This window comes from Acanthopagrus latus, chromosome 6 (genome assembly GCF_904848185.1).
Source record: "Acanthopagrus latus isolate v.2019 chromosome 6, fAcaLat1.1, whole genome shotgun sequence".
Taxonomy (NCBI): Eukaryota; Metazoa; Chordata; class Actinopteri; order Spariformes; family Sparidae; genus Acanthopagrus; species Acanthopagrus latus.
Window position 1 is genome coordinate 16,436,609 of NC_051044.1, and position 18,894 is coordinate 16,455,502.

The following is an 18,894-nucleotide window of genomic DNA, read 5'->3' on the forward strand; positions in this document are numbered from 1 at the left end:
TATAGTAATTAAAACAACATTGTTTATTACACTATGCAGATTTAAGATGAACCACAGGGTGTTGAAATCAGCAATGAAAGCATCTATGGGTGTGTAGGGGTATGTGGGTGCTGAGGACGAGTTGAACGGTGCAGAGGAAAAGAAGCAGGTGCAGGATGGACGCCAGCTGCACAGAGAGAAAAGAGCAAATGAGCTGCCGTTCACAGTCCGGGTGAACTGTATGAGCTGCCGACCCTCCACTGTCAGCCAGTCGCCTCTTGACGAGGACGGCCCACTGACCGTGTGAGGGAGGTCACACACTGATGTGACGTTTCACAGGTGTAAATGATCACTGTCACTGTCACAGCTTACTGAGACACTGAAATAGAGCAGAGCCATCATTTCTGTTATCACCATCGCCTGTGTGTTTTCCTACGAGGACAAGTCAAAACGTCTGCTGTGAAAAAAATCATATTGTGAGTGATCATTGGCCATCATCTTACTTTTCCTGTTCATCCTACAAGTAAATGAGCATGAAAATGTGTTTGTCTCAAACTAATCTTTAACGTCTGGATCAGGTGTTTCATCCTTTCCTTGTTGTTTTCTTTATTGGAGTACAGCCTTCCCAACGGCTCCAGCCTGGTTTGTAATAATAACAATAATAATGATAATAATCTTGACTGGTCACAAATGTGGAAATGTGCCATCTGTTTCCCAGATTGGTTAAAAATACATTTAAGTGATGGCTGTAAAAAGGCTTCTATGTATTTAAACCTCATCAGGCTGATCGTGAGTCAAAACAGGTGGAAAATAATGACAGACACTGTGGCGAGTCAGAAAACAAGCTTTTTATTCCTAGCTCTGATAATAAAGAAGGGCTCTGCTAATGAAAAAGGGGTGCTCCTGTATTCAGGATGTCTGTGTCAGAGATACGCCGCGCTCTCTTTGAGGAACTCTTTTAATCCACCTGTTAAACATGACTGTGGGGATTAAAGTCACAAAGCCTTTTGGTCAGAGTGGATACAAGCGTCTTCGGCTTCCCGTCCTATAATGTCACAACTTCACAGTCACTCATGCTTTCAGACAGATGAGTGAAGATTCATGCGTCCATTGCTCTGAAGGCCTTCTGATGCTCGGCTTGTGTGATCTGAGAGCAGCGTTGCTCAGCAGGTTTCATCCTGTGATCGTGTCACAACACACTCCTCTTTGTTTCCGCATTTACTCTAACAGGTCAATAAACCACTTAATTACTGCGATGCATCTTCTTGCTTCTGAATAAAGCGTACCACTCTCCTCGGGTTATCTTACTAAGACATTAATCTGTAGTTTATTGACTGACGGCTGCACAGCTGCCTTTACATCATCATGTACAGTGGGAACAGATGTTTTTGGCTGTGTTTGTTTAATGTGTAAACAACAACTCGGGTGTAATTTGTGTTTTTAATCATTGTCTTTATGTATTTTCGCTCTTTCTGCAGTTTAACCAAACTGGACGCGGCAGCGTGTGCAGCCAGGCCATAATGCTGGTGACCGACGGGGCGACTGCAATGTATGACGACGTCTTTGAAAAGTACAACTGGCCCGAAAGAAAGGTGAGTCTCTCTCTCTCTCTCTCTCTCTCTCTCCTTTCTCTTTCTCCTCTGATCCACACAGTGTCTATTTAATGTCTAATTTTAATGTTACACATCCTTTTTTCTGAAGTTTCTGCTTGCTCTGCACTTTCATTCCAGCGGGGATAGATGTACATTTTAATACTTCATGTCAGGTGGAGCTTTGGTCTTGACATTTTGAGGAATTGGCTTCTTACTTCATTACCACTCATCAATCTCTGATATTAAATCCATGTCGATGTTGGATGTTTTTCAACATGTTGAAACCTTACAGAGGGGTATTTTCTCCCCATTAGGGATTAAAAAACATGGGAAATTAACCGTTCAAGGGCAGGGCATGAACAAGCAGCTCGGTCTCAGAGGCTTTGGTCCCCGTCGCTCTCTTCACACTTCTTCCTGGGAATCAAATCTTTTGTTTGCCTCCCTTTGAAAAACCTAAACGCAATTGAAAATGAAATGGACTGCGGTGCCACTCACAAAGCAATAAAAACAACAGCCCAAGGGCTTTTGCTCAGTCCTCTCAAGCATATGTATGTTGGCAGTGTTTGGCAGCGTACAGGGCAGTGTTTGGCAGGCTACCCCACCCCCCCACTCATACACCCTCAGGGCTGTTATATGGCAGCCACTCAGTGTTTTCTATAGGCTTTATGCTTAGCAAAGCATCTGGAGCCAATGAGCCGTGCAGGTTTGGCAAAGTGTCACACAGCGTTCTTTAAAAGGACAGTGGGACATGCCCTCGTGCCCAACCCCCAACGGAAGAAAATAAACTGAATTTAACTGCAGACAGAGCAAAATGAAATTTAAAAAAAAAAATCACAGCTTACTGTTCAAAAAACCTGCAAAGAAGGACTGAAAATAGGGTAAAGAAGAAGAAGAAGGATCCGAAGAGAAGCTTAATGCTCAGTGTTTTCTCATGAGGATGTAAAAACATGCAGCGACTTCTTTCACCAGAGCAGATAGAATCAGGACAGGAAGATAAAGCACCAAGGAGACGAATCACTTTGCATGTTTTTTTTTTTTAATCCCTCCATCTATGTGTCCTCTGCACAGGTGCGGATATTCCCTTACCTGATTGGACGAGAGTCCGCATTTGCTGATAACCTCAAATGGATGGCCTGTGCCAACAAAGGTTTGGGACTTTTTGATAAACACTTCTCAAGACAGCTTCCTATCAGAGTGTCGAGAACGCTCTGATGCGGCGTTTCTGCGGTGTGATACGAGGATGAGGATGTGTCCTGTCTGTGTGGTTTGGCTGTGTGTGTGTGTGTGCGTGTTGCATGTGTTTCCATGTGTGTATGTGCTGGCTCAGACTCTTTCTGCCAAGAGGCAATGAAGTGGCACTTGGGAGGGGTCAGAGGTCAATCCGCTCTAATCCCTCTTCCTGTCAGAGTGTCTCCCCCTTGGCTGCTCGCTGCTGATGGCTCCCACGTGTCAACGCTCCGGATGAGTGCCCTCTGGAAGGGAAAGTCGCAGCCAGGAAAACAGATCACAGAGCGACTGTGGGGAGACGAGCCCCAAACATCCTTCCCTATACAAACCCCCACTGTGGGGTAACCTTACATGTCCAGTATGAGGCATTGTCAGCAACAGCGGGAGCTGACAGCAAGTCAAATGGCTCCTGTGTCGCTCTAAGCTGAGCCACTGGAAGCCTGTTTCCACTGTGGTTCAGTGAAGTCAGGGACATTAGCAGGCATGAGAAGTAGCAAAGTACATTAGTGCATGTAAGCAGGAAACAATGTACTTTTGCTCTATTATTTTACAGTCATCATGTCGGGGTAATATGTCGACGAAACTGGATTACATCAAACACTTGAGAACCCAACAGTGTGTACTGTAGCTAGTCAGAGCTCCATCATGGAATTTTAAAGCTGTTAAAGGATCTTTCAAATTGTTCTGCGTGTATATAGTTTGCAGAAAAATAAATCAGTCCTGTTGAAAAAAAATCTCCATTTTGTTCTCACTCCACAAAACACTTCTGGAGCTTCAGAACAAACCACTGCTGAAGCTTTCCTCTAAACAACTGAAGTAGTTGTCGTAACTAAGTTGGATTATACTGGACACGTTGCATGGAGCAGTTTCATGTTCATGACTACGAAACTTTCCACGACTTTGCATTGGCATGAGGATGTGTAGACAATGCATTTTCATGTTCAAATGCATGAAAGAACAAATGTTCTTTAAGTTAAAAATGGTGCTCTGTGGAGGATGTGCCTCATGTTAATATGTTTGTGTATTCAATTGCAGGATACTTCAGTCAGATCTCCACCTTAGCAGACGTTCAGGAGAACGTGATGAGGTATCTCCACGTCATGAGCCGCCCAAAGGTCATTGATCACGAGCACGACACGGTGTGGACTGAAGCCTACGTGGACAGTGCTGTAAGTACAAGTCTCCTCATGACTTCCTGTGATTTTCTAAGTTATCAGTCCTCATTCCCACTTTACATTTATATATGAATGAGAGTGCATGCTTGTATGTAAAGCGCAGTAGCCATGCTCTCAACAGAGACTGGACAAAATAACAGAAATCTCTCATATATAATGTAATACAGTTAATTGTATTGTATCACAAAGATGTCCTGCATTACATCATCATCAAAAGAGAAAAGACATATTTTGTCCATCCTTGTACTGTACAGTAAGCATGCACATGCGAGCGCCTGCTTTCTCATCATTATTCTCCATGCTGCTGGAATGATTCTTCATTATGAGCTTCATTAATCTGCATGGATCTTCCCCCCGCAACGTACATCTGCGTCCACAAATTCGATGCACAATGTGAAGGCTTTAACTCACCGGATGATTCAATCTTTATGCGTCTCTTCTTTCATTTCAGCTTTCGCAGGCTTATAAGGTAAATATATACACGTGAGCTGATCTTTCATCATTTATATGAAGAAAAAAAAACACAATTTATTTGTCATCTCAATATGAAAGAATCAACCGCATGCTGTGGGAAGTAGTTCTGAACAAGCTTCAGAAAAGAAGATCATGGGAGGTAAGTCAAGGTTTCCACTGGGACTCAGTAAACGTGAGTCATATCGTTTGAAGTGGAGGTGACTTGTGAGGTTAAATAGCTGCTCATTGTTCCTACTTTTCTACATTATGCTTTAATATTTCCTTGGAAGTCTAAAGTGAGGAGAGGCTGTTCTCTCTTAGGGGCAGGAGAAGCAGAGGAGCATTTATTGTAGTACTTTTCTCTCTCCCTCACACACACACGCACACACACACACACACACACACACACACACACACACACACACAGAAGGGTTGGGAGATTGTCCTCTGGAGTGTGTGCTCTTGTATCTCAGCCTCAGACACACCATTCATCATTCTGTGGATCATTGCATTTTATCTCCTAAAGCCCATAATAAAACTGACATTGGAGGGGCGATCAAGAAAGGGAGAGAGAGAAAAGGAGAACGAGAGAGAGGAGAGAGAGAGCAGTGGAGGTGGTTAGACGTTTACCTGAGTGTGTGTGTGTGTGTGTGTGTGTGTGTACGTGTGTGTGTGAGTGTGTCTGCGTGCGTGCGTGTGCGTGTGCACGCGGAGCGAAGCGGTCCAGTTTCCACTTCCATTGTGTGTTGTGATGAATTTAAGGACCCACCATTCTTCATTTTGTCAAGCTGGCCAGTACACACTGTAGCTCACACAGCTCCAGCGCCTCATATGCATGCACGTACACAGGTGAACATCAACCACACACACACGCACGCACACACACTCACACTCAGCTGTGTCGATTCACGAGGTGAGGGAATAGCAGACCCACTTTAGCAGCGCTCATGTGCTTAATTATGTCAGCCTTCATCCTTCTGAGCTGACCTCGTCTCCTCCTCTGAGGACGTCAGACTCACGCGGCTCAGCTTTGACAACAGGAGGGCTTTCGAGCAGGATCCTGTGTCATTCTGCAGGAACTCATTTTGTCGCTGGGTTTTAAATTTAAATTTTGTGCAAGAAATGAATGTTGAATCCGTGTTTAATAGTACGCTGTTACAAGATCTAATGAAACCTTTCAATGTGCTATTTACTTAAATGTGTAGCCACCTCTAGCATTGATAATGTCACATCCTGAAGTCATTATTCCCTGCTCAATAAGTCACGCTCCTCTCTCTTCTATCTGGAAGTTTTAATTGAATATCATGTCAGTTAGTCTGTCTCTTTACTGGTAACTGGCTGCTGAAGCTGTTCATTACTATTAATTAATTTCCACGCCTGCTGTTTTGGTTTTTGTTTTACATTCACTTATGATTGCATTGAACAGTTTAGAGGTTTTGTTAAATGAAAGGATTAATAGCGTCACTTTGGAATTCAAATTTGACTGAACATTAAACACACTGGCAGGATAATATATTGCACAAGTTACAGTGTTGGCTACTGTTTAGACTCTCTCAGTAATATAATATCTTGAATAATAGAGTTTGGATATTTGTCTTTTTGTTTACAAACCTGATCGCAGAACACGCTAACGCCCCTCTCAGTGCGATGATCCAGCTAAGAGCATTCAACTGTAAGAAATGTCCTTCTTTTCAGATGAAGGAGAAAGCCGGCCCAGCTCTGATGACCACAGTTGCCATGCCTGTGTTCAGCACAAAGAATGAAACGGTGAGTGATTATAGTTATGTTTCACTCTTCAGGTTGACATTTTACATTTTAGAATACCAATTTAAAATTCAATACATTATTTAAGATTAAATTAATGACTCACAATATTTTTACCTTGAATACCCCATGGCTAGTTGGGGCCCCCTGTCACGCTTCAGAAGTCTATAACGTCCAAACCTCTGAGATGCTTTTATTTTAACAGCTGTATCAAGGCCCAAAGAAGTAAAACCCTTAAATATATCTGACAAAACAAAAAGATCAGAGAAAAGGCCATAATGAAATATGAATTTGTTTAGCAGCATTAGTGTAGTGTTTTCCAACAAGATTAATCAACTCACGACCTGTAACGGTTGTAGTGGAACAGGTGGATCCAAGAGTTGATGCCAAACAGGGAGTATATTTGGAAAGTGAATTTACTGATCACAAAGGGACTGCTGGCAGGTAGAGGTGGTAAGCTCGAGCGCAGGGTGGCGCAGGTGGAGACTCCCGGTTACGCAGGTGGCTGGCTCAGGCAGGCAGGACTGTGTGGGTTGGCAGAAGTCCGGGAGGCTGGGTGGCGATAGGTGGAGGAGCTGGTCCACAGGAAAGGTGGCGACAATAATCTGGCACGGTGCGGAGGGAAGGTCTGGGTATAAGAGCAGATGCTGATTACATCCAATGCGATCCAGCAGCAACGCCATGCCCAGCCTCACTAAGCACCTCTGAAACACAAAGCACAGAAACACACCAGCTCCAAGTCTGCAAGAAAGCATCCTTGCTGGAAACACTACAAACTGCCATGGTTTGGCCCAGAACATGAAGGCTCTGCAGCGAGACGTAAATATGACCAGAACATACTTGACATGCATCAGAGATTTTGTTGAGGTTTCTGCACAGAGCCCACAAGTAAATAAAAGACACCTCCCACCCCAACCTGTTCACCCTGCTGCTGCCTGACAAACGATACAGAAGTACCTGCTGTCATACCACCAGACTACGGAGCTTCTTTGTTCAGACTCCAACTTCAGAATGAATAACAAGTCTGTGTAGAATAAAAAGACTACCACTTGCTGGTTATCGTGCAGCCCTGTGTTGTAGATGAAAAAAACATTGAACCTTCAACCTTGAAGTGGTGACTCTTTGAAGGGGGCTGACTCTCTGGACTAATCCACCAAACCTTACGTGACGTAGTTGAACAATAGCTCCACTTCAACCAGCTACAACAGTAAAACGCTGCCTACACATTGATTAATCAGTATTTCAAATCTAAACATGTAATATGCAACAAGAATGTGTCACATCCCCTATGTTGAATGTCTTAAATTACGTAGGGATTTGAATTCAGCGCCTTTAATTGTATTGGACTACTTTTTCCACAACTGCTGACAGCCTGTATTTTCATGTAGTTTTCATCTAAAGTTTTGTCCGTGTGTTTTGAATCTTTTCATGCAGAAGAACCAGGGTATTCTGTTGGGGGTCGTAGGAACAGACATCCCTCTGCAGGAGCTGATGAAGCTCATCCCTAAACATATGGTACAATCAGCTGTTCTTGTACATTTTGCATTGCACAAACTAACTTACTATCATTTTTGTTTTTTAAATTACTTTCCTTGTGTCTCTCGTCTCGCGTCTCTAGTTAGGGATCCATGGGTACGCGTTCGCTATCACGAACAACGGCTACATCCTGACGCACCCGGACCTCAGACCCTTGGTAACTTGGTTTCTTAACGTTACTTTAACACCAAACTGTCTCACTGCATTCCCTGATTTTACCCTGTTTTCTTTCTTTTTGTTTTGTCCATGCAATTCAATGCTTAACCGAAACTGATGAACTGAACGCCTCCGCTAACGAGTGCACACAGAGACAAATGTGTTATCTGGTTAGGAGGCTTTGTGGGCTCGTATAGTCTGTAATCCCCACCTTTTCCTTTGATGTATGCATGCAGGGATAAAGGCCACTCATAGGGCTGGCTGGCCTGAGATTTCCCAGAGGTAACTTAACACTCGCTGGCAGAGACCACAGCCGCTCGCCCTGGGACCGCTGGTTCCTCAGGAGCTATGGCTGTGCTAGTGGATCTGTGTGTGCCAGTGTTAGTGCTATTCCTCTCTGTGCAACTGTGTGTGTGCGTGTTAGTCTGTGCTGGTTTTTTTTCGTGAGTGTATCTTTGTGGCTAAAACTGTGCTGTGGTTGTAGTCATTGACTTTCTTGTTTCCTGTCGAGTTTGACGTGTAAAGTTAAATGCATTTGTTGTTGACTTTTTTTTTTTTTTTTTTAGCCTGGATATCCTATCAATCATATTAATTATTTTTAATTTACCTGACAGTGTTAATTTCACAGACGACTTGTTAGATTATTAAACAGCAAAGTAGCTGCCTCCAAAACAAAGCTTGATGAACAAGAGCACACAGCATCATTCTAGCACTGAAAAACAAAAAGACAGATCGCTACATTGATTTATTTCTTTAATATCAAGCTCGTAAATTTGAAAACTATGTGTCACGTGCAGATTTCACAGTTGGGTGAGGCTAGATTAGCAGACATGTTAAGGCCGTTAAGTCAAAATGTGCAGCATTACACGAGAGGGGAGCATTGAATTGTGTGTGTTGTGTTCGTGTGTGCAGTATCAGGACGGTCAGAAGAGGAGGAAGCCCAACTACAGCAGCGTGGATCTCTCAGAGGTGGAGTGGGAAGACAAAGATGATGCCGTACGTGTTCGACCTCTAAAAAAACAGTGTTAAAAAAATATCATCCTTCATTACAAATGTCTCATGCGTAATATGAAACACTAGGCGCATGTCCATCTCCCTTTCGCTACTTAAACAGCAGATTATCTACTGAGCGAGGTGCACAGTTCAACTAAAGCTTCCAGTTTTGCTGCTTAAATGTATTTGTAACTGCAACTTCATTGCATATTGGGAGCAGCCTCTCAAATCATTAAATCTAAGTGAACCTGGCTTGTCGGCACATCTTACTATATGAATAATGCACATTTTAAATGACAAAGAAAAAAATGCTTGCCTTGACTTTAGACCAGCTTTTTATTGGTCCGTGGCGCAGTTGCTCTCTGCTGCATAAAGATAGCAATGCGCCATCATTGCGCCTGACCACACCTCATTTTAAGAACGAGAACACACCCAGGGGCGCACAGGAGGAAGCAAGTGCATTTGCAATTTACACGACGAGGGCGGGGGGGCGTGAAAATGGCAACTGCATCGGCTTGAAACTAGCGCTGGCACTTGCACTGCTCTGTTTTCTGATGATCAGGGAATTATCAGAAGAATTGTCAAGCCTTATCAAGGTATTTTCGGTGGAATGGCCGTCACTTACAGGCTGCTAGATCAGCGACCCAGCCTTGACTTCTCTGCTCTATGAGCCTCTCTGTGCTCTTTATCTTTCAGCTACGTAACGCTATGGTGAACAGAAGGACAGGCACTTTCTCCATGGAGGTGAAGAAGACTGTGGATAGAGGGGTGAGGCGTGCAGATAAACATGTTTAGTGTCTCCATATCAGATGAGGGTTGTTCTGTCTCTGCTGTCTCTTGACGAAAGGAGCAAATCTCACCCGCACCTCTTCTGCTTCTCCTTTAGAGACGTGTCCTGAAGATGCACAATGACTATTACTACACTGACATTAAAGGGACACCATTCAGGTGGAGGAAGGGTTTTATTACATTCCCGTAACGACTTTCTTCCAGTTTATGTCTCGGTTGCACGTAATGCTAACTCTCTTCTTTGTCTGCGTCTGCAGTGTCGGAGTGGCTCTCTCCAGAGGTCATGGAAAGTACTTCTTCCGAGGAAATGTGTCAGTTGAAGCTGGTATGTCACTCGAAACTTCGCCATTTACTCTATTAACAAAAGCCTCAATACAGTGAGACGCATGTCACTCTGACCTGCCTGTTTTGAAGACCTTATTGGCTCGCTTTTCCCAGGCCGGCATTGCTGAAGCGTTACTGACTTGTGTTTTTCAGGGCTCCGTGATCTGGAACAGCCAGATGTCGCCCTAGCAGATGAATGGTAACGCCGGGGTTATGGAAGTGGGCATTCATGCGTTATGTAGGTTATCCCTCTGTGTTCATCGGGGATGTGGAGGCATGTGATGAAACAGTGTTGGCTCTGTTTTGGACCACAGGACTTACTGCAACACAGAGGAGCAGCACGAGCACCGTCACCTGACCCAGATTCAAGCCATCAAGCTCTTCATGACGGGCCGCAGACCACACCTCAAATGTAAGAGACACTCGAGACGGATGAATTGACCACAGGGAGATTTCTGTAAAGCAAATGGATGTTTTGGGTCATAAAGGTCCGTATTTGTTAAACTGGTCTGAAACGCTTGGCAGGTGACAGAGAGCTGATCCAGGAGGTGTTATTTGATGCAGTGGTCACAGCTCCACTGGAGGCCTACTGGACCGGACTCGCCCTCAACAAGTCAGAGTAAGAACATTTCTGCCAGTAAAGCCCAGGACAAAGTTACAATCCGTTCATTACAACCCCTTTATAAAGTATGCCTTCATAGAAAATGGCAATTAAAGTGACCAACTCTGCTTTCAAGTAAACAATACTCACAAGCTTATATTTACTTGAAAGCAGAGTTGGTCACTTTAATTGGATTTTGAAGTCAAAATTGTCTGTATTTGATGATAACCATTAGCATTCCCTCTTAAGGCAATATCCAGGCAATATATAAGTTCCATAGGCCTCGCTCTGTGCAAAAAAGCATTTCACAGTTCAGCTGAAGCTAATGTGATCATCTGTCTAAGTTACCCAAATCAAGTTTGTATCTTCCAAAGTCAGTCTTTGTACTTACCCAGACACACTTTGTGTTCTTTTTTTTTTCTTTTTTTTTTGGAGCAGTCGTGCAGGGAAGGAGAAGCTTAAGAGTGTTGGAGGACAGACACTTTATTTCTTTAAATCAAACTACTGAAGCTTCATATTGGCTTCAGCTGAACTTTAAAAGTTAATGTCTGCACAGAGTGAGGACTGTGCATTTTGTCCTCCATCACTTCCAATAGAATTACATTAGACTGGAACCATCGAAGTGACCAAAAGCTGTTTTAAGGCACTTGGAAGGACATGGAAACATGGAAACCAAACTTATCATCAAACTCTCTTATTACAGTGCCCTGATGTACATATTGTATGAGATCTGTCTTAGGATACATGTCATGTGTAACTTTTCAACTTATGGGTGATACTGATATTATTTAATAATTTTCCTGGTAATAATCATATGATAATCATCAAAAATCAGAAACCTGAAACATTTATAAGAACAACTTACATCTTCATGACATACTGTGTATGCTAATTAAACCTTCATCAGTCATGCAGTAATACTTGTTAGTACCTTAAAGGTCCAGTTCGTAAGACAGTTGATTGTTTAGACTCCTTCCAGGCGGTGGGCCCGACCTCCCAACCTGAAAGCATCAGTATTTGAGACTCAACGATCAACTATGTTACAAATTGGAACGTTTCATTTACATGCAAACCCTTGATATGTGTTAACAAGAGTAATTTGTTAACATTTGTTGTTTAACATTACTTAATGTTTATTATTATATCAATTAACTGTTAATTAATGCTTATTACAGGATTAACTAATATTGATTAATGTACCCTTATTATTTACTTAATGTTTATTTGATAAAGTAGTATAAACTGATGCCACACTCCACATCATATATAGTCTAAGCTTGCAATGCCTGTCCTTATGTGGGCCTTTAGAATAAAACATAAAACCTATTAGCAAATACACAATAGACATAACAAACACAAACACAAGAATGAATACATACAAGAAAATACCAGTCCAAAGGCACAATGTTTTGCTTATTTACTAATATACTAATACTAATAAAAAGCAAACTAGTTTGAGAAGATGTTACTTGTTGCATAGTGTAATTCTTTTGAAGTGGTATTTTTATGTTACACCTCCAACATAAAAGCTGTATCAGCTACCAAAACATTCAGAACATTATATATCAGATACAATGTCCTATATCATATATGTAAAAGTACAGATGTGTTTATGTGGCCCTGCTCTGCATTACACAGGAACTCAGACAAAGGAGTGGAGATTGCCTTCCTGGGCACACGCACCGGCCTGTCGAGAACCAACCTGTTTGTGCCCGCCGATCAGCTCTCCAATCGGTGAGTGCCGTCGCTCAACATCTCTGTAATCATTACTTACAGCTCGAGGTTCTGCGGTGATTGTGCTTGATGAATCTGATCCTTCGCTCGTCACGTCAGCTTCGTTGTGTGTGCGTCCTCAGAGACTTCCTGACAGCGGAGGACAAGGAGGGTGTGTTTAATGCTGATCACTTCCCTCTGTGGTACAAGAGAGCGGCAGAGCAGGTCCCTGGCACATTTGTCTACTCCATCCCCTTCAGCACAGGTATGCAGAACAAAATAACACACACAAGACATGACAGAAAGTGTGTTGTATGAAATAAAAGTTCCCTGCACAAAGGTACTGATCTGCTGCTGCTAAGTTATCTGCATTGCACATTATACAAGTCACTCTCAATATACTTTCAATTATCGAGTGCAGCATTATATAGGGTACTTCCAGGAAATCCATCTGGTTTCCTTAGTCACTCAGCATTTAAACATCTTAATCAGTCTTTTTCCATATCCCTCTTTCTGTTATGGATTGTGGCTTTTACTGGTTTCCACTGATAGGATGCGCGGCACAGCTCACCACCCTCACAGCTCTCCTGCAGTTAATGTGGCCCACACTCAGCCTGCTGTTCAGGGTGGTGGGGGAATTCAGCGCCACTCTACAGGACATTTACCACCTTTCCTCTGTTAATGATGACTGCGTCCACTCAGGCTTTGCCATCATAACGTGAAATGTCCAATCACAGCACCCATTACAGAATTATTAGACTCATCTGGCTGTAGAAAACCCTCGGACTGCGCTCCATTAGCGTGAAGTAATGGACTTGTGCTGCGGTTTCTTTTGAGGCTGCTGAGTAAAGGGTGCCATCTAGTGAGCAGTAGGTGAAATCTGAACAAATCACCTCAAGTGACTTCTCTGCTCTTCCTCTCCAGCTTTAGAGAATAAGAGCGTGGTCTTGGCCAGCACTGCAATTCAGCTCCTCGATGACAGAAAGTCTCCAATTGTTGCAGGTAAAAACCTCTAAACCATCTGTCTTGGATTTATTTTTGGAAACTGTGCCGTCTCTTATGTGCTTGGTTCTGTGCTCAGCTGTCGGGATCCAGATGAAGCTCGAGTTCTTCCAGAGGAAGTTCTGGACCGCCTGCAGACAGGTAACGACACAACAACTTCTGCAATGTGTTTAATGATAACTGAGCTCGCTGATGAGGTGTGAAACCAAGCCACTCTTGTTTTGTGCTCAGTGTACAGCCCTGGATGGAAAATGTAGCATTAGCTGTGATAACGAGGTAAGAACAGTCACATGACTCTCTTTCTTATTGTTTTCTCAGGTTGTCTTGTTAAAATAATCTGTTTATTCTTCTAACAGGACATTAACTGTTATCTCATTGACAACAACGGCTTCATTCTCGTCACAGAGGAGCAATCTCAGGTACTGTGTACTTTGTTTGGACAAAATAATGGAAACATCTAAAAAAAAACTTTCTCATTTTACCAAAGCTACCAAATTCTCCGAAAATGGTTCCTCACAAGTCTTTAATGTGTGTAGAGCGGGTTAGTTCTTCCAAAACGAAAGTTGAAAAGTGAAAGACAGAGGAAACCATTGAATTAAAAAAGTCTACTCACTGTTTTATATCTATTATGAATATAAAAATGTTTAGATGTGATAATATAAGTTTGCACCACAGCATGCATCTAATCCTGTAAAATGTGTGTGTGTGTGTTAAGCTGTGTGTCTGTGTGCTTTGACATAACTTCTCTCTCAGACAGGGCTCTTCTTTGGAGAGGTGGAGGGTGCTGTTATGAACAAACTTCTACAAATGGGGTCCTTCAAAAGGTGGGTGACAGGGTGTATCATTTCTCTGAACTTGAACTGATAAATTAAACCTGACATCAAAGCTTGTGATAATAATGACATATTTATGGTTGATTGCAACTTACTCTGTCCCATTTGTGTTTCAGGATCACGCTGTATGATTACCAGGCCCTTTGCAAAGAGTATGCTGGGAGCAGCGACAGTGCACGCACTTTATCAGATGTAAGTGCCAGAATGTGAGCTGCTATATTTAAAGATGGAGACAATTCTAATCTGTGGTCGACTACTGTACGTCTACAGTTGTTTGACCTGAGTTGAAATAAGCAGCATGGATACATCTCTCTGGGTTTGTGGTTAACACTGATAAACGATGACATTTAAACCGCAGTAAACAATATTTCATTTCTGCACTCAGGCTCTAAAAATATATACTTTTCTCTCTTTCAGCCCTTCACTGTTGTGAAATGGCTCCTGACCGAACTTGTCATGTAAGAATAGCACAAAAACTTTTTTTATGTTTATTATATGGGCTCATTATGACATTATGTGGTGTGTTTAATGTAATATAATAATTTTTTTTTTAAAGTCTATTAATTAGTATTATTATGATTTGATAAGAACAAGGATACTTTTTAAATACATTTTTGTTTCTATAAATCTTTCTATAAATATATTCACATATTACGCCCTTCAGCTGTCTATAATATTAATAACTGTGAATGTTAACCAGGAACGTGACACACAGGTTCATGGTTATGCACTGCTTATAATATGGTTGATGTGCTCAATTACTATTAATACCCTTTTGTAAAAACAGATATGATTATTAGCTTACCGTCATATTCAGTATTTCCTATGACTGTCGCCGGAAATATATTATTATTGATTTGCCGTTTGTATTTTTCTCTTCAGTTTTCTGCTAGAATTTAACCTTTACAGCTGGTGGAATATCGACCTTTCTGTTAAAGGTAACCATAGTTCATATATTTATATGCATGTTACAGCCATGTGCGAGTGTGTGAGAAGGTATTACAGTGAACACTGGAAACCTCCCCCTTTTTCTCTACAGTGTTGTCAATTTCTGCAGTTCAGTTAAAAATGTTTTGTCACACATTCAGCTCAGAGATCTCGGGGTAAACATATGATGGTGCCATGTGATACAGAATACCCTGCCTTTGTCTCCGAACGCACCATCAAAGAAACGACAGGCAACATCGACTGTGAGGGCTGTTTCAGGTACTGTATTGGGTGATTTAGGCCACCTTAATGTAATTAATCACCCCCTTTGCTAATAATATGTATAACCTTATCAATAGTAAATGTTCGTCTCTGTTTGGGCTGCAGATCTTTTGTCATACAGCAGATTCCCAGTAGCAACCTCTTCATGGTGGTCGTGGACAATAAGTGTGACTGCAGCAGTGCCCCTCCAGTAACAATGGATCCTATCGAGATCATGTATATCCTTTCCAGATGAAACACAGATGTTTGAAATGTAGAAACTTGGAAGCATCATAATAATAATATTTGTAAATTACTATGAGTTATGAGTTATTTAAGTTGCACCACTTAAGTTTCACCTCAGGCTAAAGGAGTTGTGTTAATGTTGGTGACGCTCCGAACTTGATGGTGTATTTTCATCCTTGACGCCTTTGAACACAACGAGTCACTTAAATGTGACAGACTGAAGTTTCAGAAGGACAGGAAGAAGCCTGAATCGTGTCATCCTTTCCACCCTGAGGTATGAGTGTGTGTGTATGACTGTACAGTTTTATGCAGTGACGTTGATACTTGAGCACTAGAACAGGCCACTTTACAATATGTGATTCAGAGATGCTCAAAGGCAGATTTCTAACCCTTGCCTCTCCTCCTGTTTACAGTCTTTATGCTTAGCTAAGCTAAAGAGCTGCAGTAGCTTCACATTTACTGTACAGGCTTCAGAGTGGTTACTCTTCTCATATCGTTCATGGCAAGGAAGAGACCAAGTATATTAAAGATATGTTGAATAAAATGTTGAATAACAACTTCAGTCTTAAGTCATAACTATTGTTAATAATACGATTGTTCTCATCAATGTAAAATACTGTTAGTTGGCTGGTTGGTTGGTTGGCTGGCTTGATGAGTGTTTGGTTGGCTGTTTGGTTGGTTGGTTAGTTCAATCGATGGCTGGATGGTTGGTTGGTCAGTCAGCTTGATTGCTCAAAAACTAGAGAATGTCTTTCCACCAAACTTGGATGGGTCTAAACCCAGAATAGAATAGACCCCATTAATTTCTGATGCAGATCCGGTTAAAGGGCTGAGTCCAACACATTTTTTTCCCCTTTCTATAACATTGCAAGATAATAAAGTTTTATGTAGTTAAAGGGAACTGCTTGGCTTGGCCGAGGTTTGTGCTCTACTGAGTGCCCTTCTAATGTTGGAACTGTGTTATCACAATTGACCAATATAATGGCCAAAAAAACAAGAATAAGACCCAACTTGTTCAACAACAGTACCTGTTTGCATCCATTACTATCTTTCCCAGATAAAACGAGAGTATATAATCCACCCTGGTAACATTTTTGATCATGCTCTTTATAGCTTCAAATGTATCACAAATGACTTTGTCTTCCACAGGAAAATGCCATGGAGTGTGGTTCAGCAACACGCCTCACCAGCGCTCTGACAGCAGCTCTGCTCCCTCTGATAGCAGCGACCATCAGCAGGTGACCTTTAGCAGGAGAGCTGGACGTCAGTAAGGACTAAATCAACAGAGGGATGCTTACAGTATAAACACATAGAGAACATGGCCAAATGAATTTGCTCATACCTCTGCAACAGGCAGCGCTCTACTAAGAAAAAATCTTTACCTGTAGTACTGAGGCTCACATCCATTAAAGCAGAAAACATGAACAATGTGGTGCAGCTAAAGAAAATGAGAAAAAGTGTTGAGTGACTTTGCTTAGAGCATCAAGTCACTGACAGTTTGCCATATTGTCCAGAATGTGTGCTGAAATCAAGAGAAAGAAATGCAGTACGTCAGCAGTAAAAACAGATGCCTGCAGTAGGAGAACAGGTATTTCTTGTAAACGTATAAAACAGGTCCTTTGTGCAAAGGATGATCATAAGAAAACAAATGTGTTTGTTTCTTTCTTGTTAGGAAAAAATGAAGGCTAATATAAGTCTGCGGAATGTAAAATGCACTTTTGTCGTATGTGGAAAAAAATGCAGAGCGGTCTATATTTTTGGCAGTAAGTTGCTAAAAACAGTTGACAATGCTGTCATAGTTTTTCTTTCTTTAAATATTTTAAGTTTATTTTGTAACTAAAATGTTTTTTCCTTGTTTATGTGTCATGTAAAATACAAGCGAGACAACAGAACATTAAAACTTGCTTTATTCTGCCAGTTTTTAAGACATTTCAGACAAGCTAAAGATGCATGAGGAAAAAGATACATTGATATATTCAGTCATTTGTCAAGGTGACCTCAAGGTGATATTCTGAAACACATGTTTAAGAAAGCTGATGAATAAATACAAAGAAATATTTTCCTTCCTTTATTTAACAGTTGTGTTATTTTCTGTGTCTGTGTGTGCGCATGTGTGGCAATGTTGTGGTGATGCCAGTTTGTATAGTATCGGACATGGAATATTACTGGGAAGAATGAGGCCACATAACACAACTAACAAGTTAAACATATAAACATAAATGTTTTATACAGAATATACTAATTCACAGAATGGTATTAATGGGAGACTGATTTAGTTACAGAATACAGTCACAACAGTCTCTAGCAAACAAAAAAAAACTGTTACATAATATGATCAAAATATACAAAGACACATCAAATAACAAAAAAGTGAGGGGTGAGCATTTGCGTTTGTTAAATATGAGTAAAACTAAATACATTGTCAACTTTGACTTAAAAAGATTTCAATATTAAAGCAGGTTAGAACCCATACTCTGTTTTGTACATGATAAACCACAACTTAAAATGGGAGCTGGCAACAAAACCAAAAAAAAGATTTGATTTACCATCTCACAGTTATTTGACTGCACTAGATTATTAAAAGGTTTACATCTCTAACAGTTCTTCAGGCTGTTTGCTTTCTCTTTCTGTACACAGTATAAAACAGTTGGAGTCTCAGCGTCGCTGCACGGTGCTGTAAAGCATGTTCTTCAGGGCTGGTGCAGCCGGCGGCTCAGGGATGGTGTCATAAAAATGGTATGTTTCATACTGGGGGGGAAAGAAAACACTGTAGCATCTATTAAAAAATAGCAGCTATTTAAAGGTGCACTATGTAGTTTTGGAGTAGAAGAGAAAGATCTTTTCTGTCTGATTTTTGAGGCCTAAACAAACTAAAGGAACAACACAGTATTATGCTGTTTATTCTCTTTATAGATGGCAGACCCTGCCACCTTTCTAGCTTCAAACAGTGTTCTGAGGACAATATTTTATAATATATTTATATATTATATGTTATATTTTATGTTTTTATAATTTATTCTTCAAAACTACATAGTGTCCCTTTAATATTGTCGCACGTGTCAGACTTACATTCTCATGCCGAGGCTCCGTTATTTTCACTTCCTCACAGCCTGCTGCTGAGAAAGACACACACAGTTAAATACTTCCCCATGAATTGAGTTTAATAGCAACATCTGTAGAGATGAATCTGAATAATGTCTCCTGGGTAGAGTTAGACATTTAAATCAATCTTTAAGCAAATAAACTAGTAGTGTTATGTGCTGCTTAACAACTATTGATGAAAAATGTGAGACATCATTTACACAACTGGATATTTAACTTAA

The 18,894-nt window shown here is 41.3% G+C and overlaps 1 protein-coding gene across 4 annotated transcripts in view; it reads left to right on the forward strand.

Moving 5' to 3' along the window:
• Positions 1-17,880, forward strand: part of LOC119021561 (voltage-dependent calcium channel subunit alpha-2/delta-3-like) — a 37,601-nt gene extending 19,721 nt beyond the window's left edge. Inside the window, exons 13-40 of one of the 4 annotated variants that reach the window (XM_037101915.1) lie at positions 1,458-1,571; positions 2,640-2,718; positions 3,834-3,967; positions 4,425-4,442; positions 6,122-6,193; positions 7,625-7,705; positions 7,809-7,883; positions 8,795-8,878; positions 9,572-9,643; positions 9,762-9,823; positions 9,922-9,989; positions 10,142-10,187; positions 10,303-10,400; positions 10,514-10,607; positions 12,228-12,323; positions 12,446-12,567; positions 13,227-13,304; positions 13,384-13,445; positions 13,536-13,580; positions 13,661-13,723; positions 14,058-14,128; positions 14,254-14,329; positions 14,555-14,595; positions 15,020-15,075; positions 15,226-15,343; positions 15,452-15,564; positions 15,763-15,845; positions 16,721-17,880. In XM_037101915.1, coding sequence (XP_036957810.1) covers positions 1,458-1,571; positions 2,640-2,718; positions 3,834-3,967; positions 4,425-4,442; positions 6,122-6,193; positions 7,625-7,705; positions 7,809-7,883; positions 8,795-8,878; positions 9,572-9,643; positions 9,762-9,823; positions 9,922-9,989; positions 10,142-10,187; positions 10,303-10,400; positions 10,514-10,607; positions 12,228-12,323; positions 12,446-12,567; positions 13,227-13,304; positions 13,384-13,445; positions 13,536-13,580; positions 13,661-13,723; positions 14,058-14,128; positions 14,254-14,329; positions 14,555-14,595; positions 15,020-15,075; positions 15,226-15,343; positions 15,452-15,564; positions 15,763-15,845; positions 16,721-16,813 — 2,214 coding nt within the window. In that variant the 3' untranslated portion in view covers positions 16,814-17,880. Of the gene's footprint in view, positions 1-1,457; positions 1,572-2,639; positions 2,719-3,833; positions 3,968-4,424; positions 4,443-6,121; positions 6,194-7,624; positions 7,706-7,808; positions 7,884-8,794; positions 8,879-9,571; positions 9,644-9,761; positions 9,824-9,921; positions 9,990-10,141; positions 10,188-10,302; positions 10,401-10,513; positions 10,608-12,227; positions 12,324-12,445; positions 12,568-13,226; positions 13,305-13,383; positions 13,446-13,535; positions 13,581-13,660; positions 13,724-14,057; positions 14,129-14,253; positions 14,330-14,554; positions 14,596-15,019; positions 15,076-15,225; positions 15,344-15,451; positions 15,565-15,762; positions 15,846-16,720 lie in introns of those variants that run through there. The other 3 variants (XM_037101917.1, XM_037101916.1, XR_005075644.1) reach the window with 3 other exon arrangements.
• Positions 17,881-18,894: the final 1,014 nt, after the last annotated feature.